Source organism: Haliotis asinina, chromosome 8, assembly GCF_037392515.1.
Source record: "Haliotis asinina isolate JCU_RB_2024 chromosome 8, JCU_Hal_asi_v2, whole genome shotgun sequence".
In the NCBI taxonomy this organism is placed as follows: Eukaryota; Metazoa; Mollusca; class Gastropoda; order Lepetellida; family Haliotidae; genus Haliotis; species Haliotis asinina.
In genome coordinates this window covers 23,167,077-23,181,686 of record NC_090287.1, presented here as the reverse complement: position 1 = coordinate 23,181,686, position 14,610 = coordinate 23,167,077, and the positions used below count along the sequence as shown (strand labels likewise).

The 14,610-nt window shown below is 41.5% G+C and overlaps 1 protein-coding gene across 1 annotated transcript; it reads right to left on the bottom strand.

Annotated features, from left to right (window-relative positions):
• Positions 1-1,695: 1,695 nt before the first annotated feature.
• Positions 1,696-13,060, bottom strand: LOC137293582 (phospholipase B1, membrane-associated-like). The gene is made up of 14 exons (XM_067824218.1): positions 12,961-13,060; positions 11,016-11,146; positions 9,787-9,859; positions 9,249-9,307; positions 9,082-9,149; positions 8,925-8,968; positions 8,685-8,793; positions 8,232-8,364; positions 7,133-7,290; positions 5,654-5,834; positions 4,854-4,949; positions 4,163-4,228; positions 3,343-3,404; positions 1,696-2,087 (listed from the first exon to the last, which is right to left on the bottom strand). The coding sequence occupies exons 1-14, from the start codon at positions 13,001-13,003 to the stop codon at positions 2,039-2,041; spliced, it is 1,272 nt and encodes a 423-aa protein (XP_067680319.1). The 5' UTR covers positions 13,004-13,060; the 3' UTR covers positions 1,696-2,038.
• Positions 13,061-14,610: the final 1,550 nt, after the last annotated feature.

The window sequence follows — 14,610 nt, the reverse complement described above, 5'->3', positions numbered from 1 at the left end:
ATATAATTACGAAATATTATCCATTTGTGAAAGGAGTTTAACAACCTGAAGTTATACAATCTATCGTTGAAAGAAATTATACACATATATAATTTTACAGCGGCGTAAATCATCAGTAAACAAATAACACATTGTTACTCGTTGGTTATGCGTTCAATACGGGTGTCAAAGATGTGCACGTTGTGTTTGTGAACATTTGCAATTGTTCTAGTAAAATTCAGTATTCGGGTCTATACTTTGCTTGTTTGTCGGTTGGATACAGAACATCATGTCAATATCGTGCGTAAATAATGGTTGGTTTGTTAATCATCTACATTTTCTTCTTCAACATTTACAACAGACGTGGATGATGCTTTGTCTTGTGAATGTTATGGCGTTATTAGCTATATACTGATCTAGGTATGGCACTGAGACGTTATGAAGTTTTCTGTGGCGGTGGGGTAGCCTAGTGGTTAAAGCGTTCGCTCATCACGCCGAAGGACCGGGTTCGATTCCCCATATGGGTACAATGTGTGAAGCCCATTTCTGGTGTCGCCTGCCGTGATATTGGTGGAGTATTGCTAACAGCGGCGTAAACCCAAACTCACTCGCTTACTCACGCTCAATCTGAATTCTGTTATTGTGTCTCCTTGAAGTGGTACGAACATGGAAATTGGACTCACTCGCTCACTCACTCACTCAAAAGATGATCAGTAACCGACGTATCAGTATCTTTATACTGGTCTATCTGAATTAACGATTTTGACATTGGTTTGTTTTTACAGGGGGGTTAGGATCCGTGGAGGTGCGTATTAATTAGAAGTGGCCTCCTGGAGCTCATACTGAAGCGACTAAGGGTATCAGACGGCCAAGCTCACTGAACTTGATTCATGTCACTGAAGACCCATTGTTCCATGCTCTTGATGTCAATCACTGGATAGTGTTGTCCAAATATGATAATTTGCTGCCGTCATATAGCCATGATATAGGCTGAGAGCAATATAATGCAGCAGAGCTACATGCTTAACCTTTCGCGGAAAGTTCACAAAAGTACCTGTTATCGCAGTTGTGTTTTTTTCGCTCATTTCAGAATGTGTTTGTTCTGTTATCTTTTACCAGTAAAACTTCATTCACTTCCTTAGACCCTTGCCTTCTGTTAGGCGTTGATATATTGTAGATCGTGCAACGTTATGTTTACTTATCGAGTCGAAAACTGTGCCGATAAAGTGTCCTTCTCGTCCTCTGCATGATACCAGACCCGTGAAGGTTCGGGGTAGAATAGGCCTTCAGCAACCCATGCTTGCCATAAAAGGTGACTATGCTTGACGTAAGAGTCGACTAACGGGATCATGTGGTCAGACACGCTGACTTGGTTGACATATGCCATCGGTTCCCAATTGCGCAGATCGATGCTCAAGTTGTTGATCACTGGTTTATCTGGCCCAGACTCGATTATATACAGGCCGCCGCCATATAACTGGAATATTGCTGAGTGCGGCGTAAAACTAAACTCACACACGCACTCACTCACTGCATGATACCAACCCTGAAAGTACATAGAAAGTTGTATGGTCGATACCATGAGTTGATATATTTGGAGGAAGGTGTTCTTGTAAGCGAATCGTGTCGTAGATTTCCGGATTAAGATTCAAGTTCATCATCGGTTGTTGGGGCAGTGTGTTCTGAATGGGGATCAAACCATAATGTTGTGACGAGTCCAAGGCAAAATCATTTATTGAGATAAGCACTGAGGAACGGTCATCACATATGGACATAAGGCTTGTGTGCTGTTTTCAGTAGATCTTCGTGCAACAGAACTAGACTCGGCAGTATGTATCATTATATGAAGAAAGAAATCATATGCAAAGAATGGACATTTGAACTTGATATTAGCGTAATTTTTTCAACGACAAGCGTTTTCTGCCCAAGCTATCCAAAAGCGACTGACTATGCCAGTGTTTGTGTTTTGTGCCATCCTTTCAACAGCTATGTCGTCTGCTGTAGTGTATACACCGTCTCCACCATCAGACGATTCAGTCAAGACGTCAGATCTTCGCCATTATCCTATTGATATACGTAGCGTGAATGTGTAACCGCCAGCGTCAGGTCTGAAATGAAACGTTATACGTATGAGCTGCTTTGTCAGGTGTAATACATGGACACCGTTAGAGATGCAAGCACAGAACCTAAACCGATATACTGGAACCAAAGACTTCGGCTTGATGTGCGAACGCTGCAACCACCTAGCTACCACATCTCCCGACTGAGGCTAGAGGTAGACAGGTGTTTGTGAGGACACTGTGTTACGATTTCCAAATATACAAACAGTGGGCAAAAAAAAGCCCCCAAACTTCGGGACCTCTACCATGTCAAGCGTATAATTTCATTTGCGCTGGATACTGGAACAATCTATGCTTTACAGAAAGTGTCAGCTTATATTCAGTGGTTGAATGAGTGACTCTAGTTTTAGGCCGCCTTCAGCAATATTATATCGATATCACTGTGTGGGACGCCAGAGAAGTGTTTCACACACTGTACACATGTGGGGAGTCGAACCTCGGTCTTCGGCGTGACGCGCGAACGCTTTAACCTCAGTGATTGAGACCAGGTGAGCTATTTACTGTTTCCTAGGTCAGACTTGTTGCATAAGACTTGTGGTCAGCAGCCTCACATACTTGCGGCTTCTAGGATACACTCCAACACAGTATACATAAATACGTCATCAGCTACGGTAGTGAGTGGGTCAATACTTAACGTGACTTCGGCAATACCTCGGCCATATTGTGACGATCAGCCAAAGTAACGGGTACAAACAAACTTCATTTGTATTTCTTGGTGATTGGGTGGCCGAGTGGTTAAAGTGTTCGCTCGTCACACAAAAAGCCGGATATTCGATTCCCCATATGGATACAATGTGTGCATTTTCTGGTGTCCCTCTCCGTGATATTGCTGGCACATTGCTAAAAGCGGCGTAAAAGAAAACTCACTCACTCGTATACTTCGCCCTGCTGATGTGTGCATACACGTCTTCGTCCATGTTGATATAAACTTTTCCATTTTATTTCTGTATTGTGAAGCTATTATCACACGCGCGCGCACATACACACGCACAACTGATTGACGTAAACTACATGTATTTTGTTTATTCATCATGTCATTGATGTTATGATCGTAATTCAAAAATTCTAGTTTTCTCTCCCCGGAAAGATTTGTTTTAGTATGTTTTAATTTTTGTTTCACTTGTCTGGTCTGAAATTTATGATACCAAATAATCAGTGAAAGGAAACTAATTTAGTTACTTATTCAAATCAACGACTGTAGTATTACAGGTAATCACATCAATGTGAAAGTCTTGTATTTTACCTTTGATCGTTGACACTTTGATAGTTGGCACTGTTTTTTCTTGTGAAGAAGTATGGATTTAGCTGGAACAAAAATACCTCTACGTCACCTCAACAGGAAGTTAAATTGCACTTGTACATCACCGGAAGACAAAAATTGATAGGGTCAACACATGTTGTGTAGGCGGAGTTGGGATTTACAACGCTGTGGTTTCCACCGTGTGTCAGCTTGACATGAGAGGTCAGATCATCGTGATGTAGCAGATACATCACATGATTTAGACATACACGATGCTTCTGTACCAAAGGTCATAGCTAGGCACTTTCAGGGGACGTAACTCTGGTTGCTGGGTGTTTTGTGAGTTTAGACGTTCCGTTTGAATCGTAAATCATGGGCGGATCCAGGAATTTTGAAAGGAGGGGATTCAGGGGGTTCGAATGTGATCGGAAGTCATTTTCAAAAGTGGGGTGGGGTGGGGGAGGGTTCGAACCCATTCTCTGGAACCACCAATGAACAAAATATATAAATTAAACCTGGCTTGAGCGTGATTTATGGATTGACAAAGTGACTGAAACATTTGAAATAAATGTGTGTCGTTATTCCATACTTATATCAATTCAAGGGCGCGATGGGTAGCACGTTAAAGCAGCGTACACTTGTCACGCCGTAGGACAGTGTCCGATTCCCTTCATGGGTTCAATGTGTTAAGACCATTTCTGCTGTTCTCCACCGTCACAGTGATGGAATATTGCTAAAACCATACTCAGTCACTCGTTTATTATTACTTTCATTTTGATCAGCGAAAGCGTTTGATCATATTTTAGCACAATTACGTCCTCACCTCGCTGGGACATTGAAGGGTTTCCCCGGGAACTATGGTAGTCCTCTTGGTCCCAACAGGCTGGATCTGATAACAACACAAATATAAACATTTAACCCCGTGTCAGACTATCAGAAAACGTTTAAATTCAAATTGATGTGTCAGAACATTTTTCTGACACATACTCGTACAAATTGAGAAAACTGAGCATTAAAACAATATGTCCAAAACGTTATTAATTTCAACGCTTGCCTCCTAAGGACTTACAAGAACACAAAAATGTAAAATGTTTTGAAAAGGACGAAAACGACAGTTTGAATACATGGCATACAATTCATCTTAGCCTGTACCAGACTTGATCATATTTAAACTTTAAGCAAGATTCATAAAATCGGTCTTTTCTCTAATTTTAGCCATGTTCAAGTGTCCAAACCTGACACTGTAAGAAAAACATCTAGTTGTCAATCACTCAAACATGTCTGATACGTTCCATTCTAAGATTTCTTCCCCGTAGTGCCCCGTGACATTGCCATAGTATGTGGCTTTCTCGTCTCCCGATGTCGCTTTCGCGCCTCCGAAATGTAAGGCGAGAACGCGATGGCCCTAATCAGCCACCATACCAATGAGATATTAAAAGCATTCTTCCACCAAGTCTATGATAGGTCGTGATGACCTGCATGAATGTCCCCGACTGTTGCTGTGCACAACCTACCATGTTATTCCAGAGCGCCCTCGCAGCAACTGCTTGGCCTCTCTGACTAAAATGAAAGCAGTCCGGTGAAAAGTACGACAAGTCTGGTTTGTTCCCCTGAAAATTAAAGAGCCCCAAAATTAAGATTTAAATAAATAATCAGTCTTCAGAACATGTGTCTTCAGAATGGCTAATTAAAACAAATACTAATGAAATTGTATAGTGATAGATATGAAATACCAATGAAAAGTTTAGTCTATATGATCGACTCTGGACCCGACAATCCAGTGACAAACAGCATGACCGTCGATAGTAGTAGTAGTAGTAGTAGTAGTAGTGGTAGTGGTAGTAATAGTAGTAGTAGTGGTAGTGGTAGTAGTAGTAGTAATAGTAGTAGTAGTAGTGGTAGTAGTAGTAGTAGTAGTAGTAGTGGTAGTAGTAGTAGTAGTAGTAGTAGTAGTGGTAGTAGTAGTAGTAGTAGTGGTGGTGGTGGTAGTAGTAGTAGTAGTAGTGGTAGTGGTGGTGGTAGTAGTAGTGGTAGTAGTAGTAGTAGTGGTAGTAGTAGTAGTAGTAGTAGTAGTAGTAGTGGTAGTAGTAGTAGTAGTAGTAGTAGTAGTAGTAATAGTAGTAGTAGTAGTAGTAGTAGTAGTAGTAGTAGTAGTAGTAGTAGTAGTAGTAGTAGTAGTAGTAGTAGTAGTAGTAGTAGTAGTAGTAGTGGTGGTGGTAGTGGTAGTGGTAGTGGTAGTAGTAGTAGTAGTAGTAGTAGTAGTAGTAGTAGTAGTAGTAGTAGTGGGGGATAAATGCAGTAGTGATATACGTACCTTCATGGGTAGTGTGGCGTATCTGAAGAACGGCTGTACGACCACGGTAAAGTCGTCCCTGTCGTCATATCTACCACTGGCCACCAGCTTCTCAAGGCCGTCGTTGTAGTCATCGGCAGCCTGGTGTAACAGCCGGGCGTCCTGTTCATTCCGGGGATAAGAGCCACAAGAACAGAACAGCCTGTACATGGAAACATGAGCAGAGCTGGTGTCGTTGGCGTTGAAGTGTCATGTCGCGTAAATTGATGTTCATGGATCATTAAGTTTTAAGCTTCGACCGGCCGAACGCTGGTTTCATCAAATATGAAAACAAATTATCAGTTCAACAGATGTTTCTTTGCAATAAAGGGCCATTACAGTTCGTTTGCCTCAAATGAAGACCAATGGATTGCCATTTATATCGAATACAACATGCTGACAGCAAACCGTTTCGCACAAAACACACGAATTCAGAAGATTTTTTTAATTAAGATGGGGAACGTCCAAAACACTGTTTTTGTTTGGGGCACATGGGGAAATTAATATCAAGTGTATTGCTTGAATGGTTTTGTCTCATTTTTCTGATTCACTGGTCCAATGTTAACTCACACTGTCTGGGTGTCTCAGTCTGACACAAATACGTATTAGCGACAACGCCATTTCCATAATTATAAGAAATACCAGCTGAGGACAGTGTTTGGTCATATCATGTTTTAGGCATCATGAATCGCCTTGTGTGAACACTGTACCAACGTGGCACTCATCACAAACACATATGATATCAAGCTACAGAACACAACTTGGCTGCATACACACTTACACACGGATACAAAGTAGAGACTTGGCTGTCGTCTCTACTGAACATGCACAAACCCTCCCACCTCACCCAACCCACCTAAACTCTCTCAGACCAACGTGGCTGTTGACTCTGATGGACGCGCATACAACCTCATCAGCCCCACTCAACCCCAACACCATCCCACCCTATTTAATCCTGGTCACACCCCACCCACCCAAGCTTTCTAAAGCTAACATGGGTATCGAATAAGCTGGATATGCACACACACACACACACACACACACACACACACACACACACACACACACACACACACACACACACACACACACACACACACACACACACACACACACACACACACTAACTCACCCTCGCCAATGCACCTCACCATGGTCTCATCTCACCCAAACCTTTCTAAAGCCAACATGGCTGACGACTCTGCTGGACTTGCCCACATCCTTACCCGGCTCCGCCCATCAATCCCATCCTGGTCCGAAGCCCACCCAAACTCTTTCAACCTTACATGGCTGTGGACTAAGTTGGACACGTATATACCCTCACACCCACCCAAACTCTTTCAACCTTACATGACTGTGGACTAAGCTGGACACGTATATACCCTCACACCCACATAAACCCTGTCAAGCCACCCTGTGGTGTGTCCACTAAGCTATACGCCTGGATCAGGGTGGGCTTACTGGTGAAGGATGGAACAGATACTTCCGAGGTTCATCCCCTGCATCACGTCCACGTGGTTCACAGACACCAGGTTGACGAAGGCGCGGGGGATGTTGGAGTGGAGGATGTCGAGGGCCTGCTGTACGTTTTGGACGTAGTTGCTGGCGTTGTAGTGCTCCTGCAGAAAACCACACGTGTTTTCTGATTTACGTAAGGCCTACGGTAAAGCGTGGGCATGGTTTTCAGCATAGGGAACAACCTCTGGAGGAGATGTCAGGAAGATCTGGTTGTACGGTGTGTGGTTTAGGACCGTATTAGTGGAGTTAGACTAAGGCTTAGTCTCTGAATAATTTTGATTGTAAGAAACAAACCCAATTTAATTGAAAAGGAGTCCCAGGAAGACGAGACATTCAGAACCTGAGGAAATCTAGACTTGCTTTAGTTAAGGCTTTAGCACTGCAGGGAAGGCTTGACAGTAGGTAAAATGATGTGGTTCAGGGACTGTGAGACAGAATATAGTGGATGCTGTGTGGTTTTGATTCTACTGGATGTGCTGTATTATGATGGGCGAGTCTGACTGGAAATAATGTTTCCTACGTTTTATTACCAATCGTCCCATAAATGACCATGTAGGTGAATTGTGATCAGCAAAATAACAAAACCAGTTTGATAGATTCTCCCATTTTCTAGGACAGGCATTTTAGGCATAACATTTTATCCCCTGGCCTTACACTGACAGAACTCCGCTGTGAAAAATAACAACTGATTACGTTACTGTAATGTTTATCACCCATTCTGGGATAACAGCTGCAGCATGGTAATGAAGACGTGTATTAAGTGGCTGTTCTGATAAACATGACCTGTCTGTTGAATACCTAGAGACAGAGCACCATTAGTCAGGAAACATCGCTTTCCATACAACCCTACTTAGAACAGGAAAAACATACAAGGAAATGGAACACTTCGTTAAGTCATTCTGTATTGAGGAAAATTTCAAATTGATATCCGGGTTCCGATTTCACAGGAAACGGTACCATCATTATCAGGATGAGTTTGCAGTATTAATTTTTTTAAGGTGTTGAGTCACTGGGACAAAACTATTCATGTGTATGATCTCACCAAGTCCTTGCAGTAAGAGCACAAGTCATCACCCCCGATGAAGATAGTAATGAGTTTCCAGTCGTTTCTGAAGTCCACAAATAGTTCATTCTTCATCCTCTTTATCAACAACTCTGCCTGCTTGGTCAAGGAACTGTAACAGAACATGGGCATATATCAGTTCGTCTGTTTATTGTTGATTCGTGTCATGACTAGATAATTGTTTGACATCATGAGGATCAGTCTTTGCAATTAGGACACGATGACATGCATCAAACACGTCATGGAGCCTAACCCCCATCTCGTTAGTTGCCATTATGAAAACGTTGGGATCCCATTAGGGAAAAAAATCCAGTGTCCGACATCATGAGCATCACTTTTGAATATTTTCTACAACCACCAAGATCTACAGTTAGAGAATGTATTGATAAGCTATGTAAGCACAAAAAATATGTAGCCCCCAAAACTCCTTACGCAGATTCGGCTCCTGGTTCGGCTACATCAAGGTGAGCTTCCCTACTCCACACGCTGCCACTTTTTACAGCGAATCCTCTCAGGAAGGGGTTGTATTTCTTCAAAATATCTGCATGTTATAATACTGTAGAACAATGGAAAGTGTATCATCATAGAATGTGGAAGCTTTGGGAAAGCTTTATCTACTTTCATTATCAAGATATTGTTTTTCGAAGGATTTTTAGATCAACGCTATCTTACTTGGTATCGTTGGCTGGTACGCGTAATCCCGATCTCCGCCTATGCTGGAAATCAGATGGTAAACCAAATCTTAATTATACGTCCAGGTTAATGCATGCGTGATGTATGCTAAATGTGTTTAATTTACTTTTCTTCTCGAAAAGAACTACTTATCAACCTCCATGAAAGACCGCGGTCCTGTCTGCGCATGTCCATAATTGTTTTCGCTGTAATGCCATTGCCCGCCTGCAAGTAAAATAGGATTTCATGACGAATGTTTCTTCGAGTTGGTTGTCACGTGTGAATAGATCTTTGACCGATCAAACGCCAATAAAACTGACTTACTGTAATTGAGTCGCCCATCGCTGCCACAACCTTAATGTCACCTGGCCTCAAGCGGTGAACTGCAATACAGTGCAGACATGACAATGGAGGAGGCCGTATTGTTGTTGTTGTTGCTGTTGCTGTTTTTGTTGATGCAAATCATTGTCGTTGTATGAAGTTTCTCTATATTTCCAACACATGATACGTATAAAGTGACGGTGCTTATAGGTGCATGCCTACCTGGTACACGGTACTTAATGTCGGAAGATAGCTAGGTGGTACAAACCTGATACAGGTGTGCATCGTGACGAGGGTGGGGATGGGTATGTTCCACATGCCTCATACATGTTTACGTCGTGAGGGGGATAGGTGATACATACCTGATAAAGGTGAACCTTTTGAGGAAGCATAGGTGGCACATACCTGATACAGGGGTACGTCGTGACGAGGGTGGGGATGGGTATGTTCTACATGCCTGATACATGTTTACGTCGTGAGGGTATAGGTGATACATACCTGATAAAGGTGAACCTTTTGAGGAAGCATAGGTTGCACATACCTGATACAGGGGTGCGTCGTGACGCGGGGTATGTGGTACAGGGAAATGCTCCACTATCGAAGTGTCCCTCATCCTTGAAAGAGTAAGACGCCATGTTAGCACTAACACTTTCTTGTCAACTCTTCTTAACTGTTTTAATCAGATTCCACAGAGGATAGTGGAAGCTACGGAAGCTCATATCTGCCAAACACAATGTGAACAGCAGCATTACCCATTATTGCGACGGAACGTCAAATCGCTTTTGATTACCTTTTTACCATGGCAAACAGTAGTTCCAGCTTCTATCCCATGAAAGTGATCATTTATATACTTCAAACAGAGTTGTCGATCCCCTAAACATAGTTCCTTATACACCATGATATTTTAGTGTAAACCTCGGAACGCTCAGAATCGGTGTAAGATGGAAAGAATAGAGTAGTGTTTCCTTCATCAGAGGTAGTGATCTGTTTCTTCGAAGGTTTCTGGGGTAGTCTGGTGGTTAAATCGGTCACTCGTCACGCCAAATACCCGGGTTCGATTCCCCACATGGGTACAATGCGTGAATCCCATTTCTGGTGTCCTGGTGATTTTGCTGGAATATTGCTAAAAGCGGCGTAAAACTGCACACTCAGTCCATGTTTCTTCGAAAGTTCAAAACGTTTCCAAGGTTCACACATGTAGATTCCGTTATATCGTTTCTGTTAAAGGATTTACTGACTGAATAACCTTAAGGGCGATTTATAGTGTATCCCCAGGATGTGTGTACATAATAAATACCGCGACAATATAACTTGTGGAGTTTGTTACTCTCTCACACAAATATATTGGGCTTCACGCATTATACCCATAAAGGGAATCGAGCCCGGGTCTTCAGCGTTACGAGCGAACGCTTTAACCACTAGGCTACCACAGTGCCCCTTGTTGATGAAGATGATGGTGAGGAGGAGGAGGATACAGATGTGTACTAATGTGACTTGGGATATGCCATAGGTATCAAATCACAGTGCCAAGCTAGTTATTCCCGAAATGTTCGTAGCCCTACGAACATCTCAATCCCATTCTTAACACATTGGCTATGATCAAAGTTAAGAATTCTTAGGGCTATGAACGTTTCGAGAAAAAAACGCCCAGCGCCTAGATTTTCGAAGCTCTCTTAGCCTTAAGATAGTTGTAAGTTAATGTTAACGTACGGCACTTACGACTATCTTAGCGCTAAGAGAGTTTCGAAAATCTAGGCCATGATCTATAACCTGCAGGTCTCCGTTGAAGAGACGCAGGTGTTTTCTGAAGTCTCTCTGTATGGTGACGTTGTATGCTGCCTTGGAAAGCCACGCCCTGTAGTCGTCATAGCTGCCGTGACACGCTGGCATAGTCACGTATACTAAAAAAGACAAAAGTAGAAAAACACATGTAGATCCTGTAAATAATTTTACAGGGAGAACTAAAATGAAATTCTGTATGTGAACTAAATACGTCGTTAAGAAAAATGCTAGATTTGTCTGTATTTCAGTACATTCAACTTTACTATAGTGTACATGTTTATTTTCGTTGCTGGTTTGAATTAATCCGCTGTTATTCACAACATTCCATGTATATAAGCTTCTCACTATTTGTATTCACACTTAGCTTGAAAACGATGTAAGAATCTACACCGAAACGTCGCTCAAAGCAATAAACAAGAAGTTGTAATCCATAAAGCTGTATGTTTCATGGTTGGAATCATTTCCTCATTTCCCATTATTGTGAACACAATGGTTGGCATGACAACTCAAGTCGGAAATGGGTGTTTACAACGAGTAACCTGACCTAGTTCATCCCATCAAGATTGTTGTTATTGTAGTGTTATCATTATCATATGTATGTATGTATGTATGTATGTATGTATGTATGTATGTATGTATGTATGTATGTATGTATGTATGTATGTATGTATGTATGTATACACACACACACACACACACACACACACATATATATATATATATATATATATATATATATATATATATATATATATACATGTCATTGTTACTGTTGTAATTATGATCATTGCACTATTCGAAGTGTTTTCTTTGCACATTTCATTTCGATTGTAGACAAACCAAATCATGTAAAATAAGTGTAAGGTTCAAGCATGAGTGTCATTATCTTGTTATCATTAGATCTATGGTTGCGATGTTCAAGAGGGTTTAAGAGCTACGATGGGATAATAACGAGCGAACATTATTGAGAACCAATGGTGTGCACAGTAGCCTCCCTTAGAAGCCGCAATCCCCACCCCTGGTCCAAATCTGTGATGTGATCGCTGCTAAATCTGCGCTTTGGCGATTTTTGACATTGGCCTCATGGGATAGTTCCACTAGCACGTGTTTGGAACTGAACAACCTAGAAATCTAATCGGGGCGAACTGGGATTCGAACTCTCAGTGGCAGGTATCTTTTGCACCTGAGGAACACAACGCCGTATATCATTTGGTCGTCATAAGTTGCTAGTTGATTTATGATAGTTCCCACCTCTCCATGTTTTTGTTTGTTGTTGAACGACGTACTCAGTAAAGGCTACACGATAGGATTCTTGAGTCTAGAGTCTAAACCATACAATCCAGTGAAATGACATCAGGATCATCGTGTCTGCAGCTGGAATACTCTGACATGTACCGGCCAAGTCAACAGATCCGTGAAGATCCGGGTTAGAACTGATCTTCAGTAACTCATGCTTGTCGTAAGAGGCGACTAACGGGATCGGGTGATCCGACTCGCTGATTTGGTTAACACGTCATCTTGTCCCAAATTGCGTAAATCGACGCTCATGCTGTTGATCACTGGACTGCCTGGTCCATACTCAATTATTTACAGACCGCCGTAATATATAACTGCAATATTGCTGAATGCGACATAAAATAGACCAACAAACCAAGCTAACACATTAACAAAGAACAGTTCACCACAAGAATCTATGTACATCCTTTGCTTGCCATTCACAAACGTGTTTACAGATTACAACATCAGGGCTAAATGTAAGTTCAACAGTGCACCGTTTACAAGTTTTGTCTGGTTGTGTATTGCACAACTCAACAGTTTTACACCATGTGATGACGGACTGTAAATAATCGTATCTGGACCTTCAGGGCGCCATGAATCACCACCAGGTGTCTTTACAATGTATCAATGAACTAAAGGAATGGGACGCTATTACCTGCCAAGAGCCATAAAACTTGCAGACTAGATGTGAGCGTCATGATCAGTCCATTAGCTTCAGGTAATTGTTGTCCTCTTCGTGTTTTGATTGTCAGGTGATCAAGACAGAAGTCCACGCGATAATCACGTATGTGATTACGTAAGGTTGATAACTGTGGAGTGAGCTGGATTTTTTGTCGCCACAGTATTTATCTATCATAATGCCAGCACTCCGATTCGTATACACCTGATATAAAAATATTGTGCAGTTCACAAACCAAATTTCATAAAAATGTTTATAGAGGGGGGAAATATGTCCAATACACACCATGGTTCAGTTAATGGCTCAAAGCTAGTTTTGCACACAATCATTCTGTTTATTCTGTGCACTCTTAAAGCGTCTACTTTAGTCTGTACGGTTTGGGTAAACAATGTGAAGGCTACAATATGGAAATGTGATCTTGTGTTATACTAGTACATTGTGTATAAAGATATGGGTGTGAATGCTGAGATAGATTCTCTTCATTCCTTGCAGATAGCATTCACAGTGGCCAAAGTACTTAGTTTCATAGACTACAGCTAGTCTCTGAAATGAACATATTTTACTGAAAAAACGTTCACAGTGAAAAAAAATTAATATAATGGGACTTTCTTCATTTTCAGATGGAAATCTAGACTTGACACATTTTCTAGACTTGCGTGGGATTTCTTGGATAAATATATATACTTCAGGGCCTGTACGACAGACTATTGGTTTCACTGCTCTAATAACTTTACTGCACAGCTTTCATAACATGGTTGCTTTCTTGGATAAATATATATACTTCAGGGCCTGTACGACAGACTATTGGTTTCACTGCTCTAATACCTTTGCTGCACAGCTTTCATAACATGGTTGCTTTGCTCCAATAACTTTGTTTTCACTGCTCTTTCAACTGACAAGACGTTTTCTTACATAATATTATCAAGTCATTCATAAAACTTGAAATTAGTTGAGATATTCGCAGTTGTTGCGTTTGAAGTGACATCCAGCAGCATGGCGAGGTCATGAATATTTATATCCGACATCCTTAATTCTCGTGTAAATGTTGAAATATCCAGACTGGAAAGTCTGAAGCTACCTGCCGCTGTGATTTGACGTAACGCTCACTAACAAAACATTACTGTTCAGTAGACAATAGTAAACATTACACCCAGTGCTTTTAACAACTTTCCATTCATTCGCAATGAAATATTTGTTACGGTTTGTAACTATGATCACATTTTGTTATTGTGTGTGTGTGTGTGTGTGTGTGTGTGTGTGTGTGTGTGTGTGTGTGTGTGTGTGTGTGTGTGTGTGTGTGTGTGTGTGTGTGTGTGTGTGTGTGTGTGTGTGTGTGTGTTCAGTTTCATTTAGGCTTTCAAAACGTATGTAAACAAATCAACTTTAAAGGTCATATGCAACCAAAAGATTATAACATAACGTAACGTAACGTAACGTAACGTAACATAATTAAAGCATAATTCTCACTTATTCATGACATATAATATACATTACTGCTTGTTAAAAACCCAAATGAACAAAATAATAAGCGTACAATCGCGATTCAAAAGTGCAATATTTTGTACTTGGGCTCACTTCCCTCAAAACGAAGCCCTCGGCAGACCGAACCCAGTCTTAGCGGATGGG

Excerpts from the sequence above, each read along its gene's own strand:
- LOC137293582 (XM_067824218.1), bottom strand. The coding sequence starts at position 13,003 with ATGACGCTCACATCTAGTCTGCAAGTTTTATGGCTCTTGGCAG. Across the intron at positions 11,147-12,960 it reads AGTTTTATGGCTCTTGGCAG|TATACGTGACTATGCCAGCG; the intron begins GTAATAGCGTCC and ends TGTCTTTTTTAG. Across the intron at positions 9,308-9,786 it reads ACGACGCACCCCTGTATCAG|TTCACCGCTTGAGGCCAGGT; the intron begins GTATGTGCAACC and ends ACTGTATTGCAG.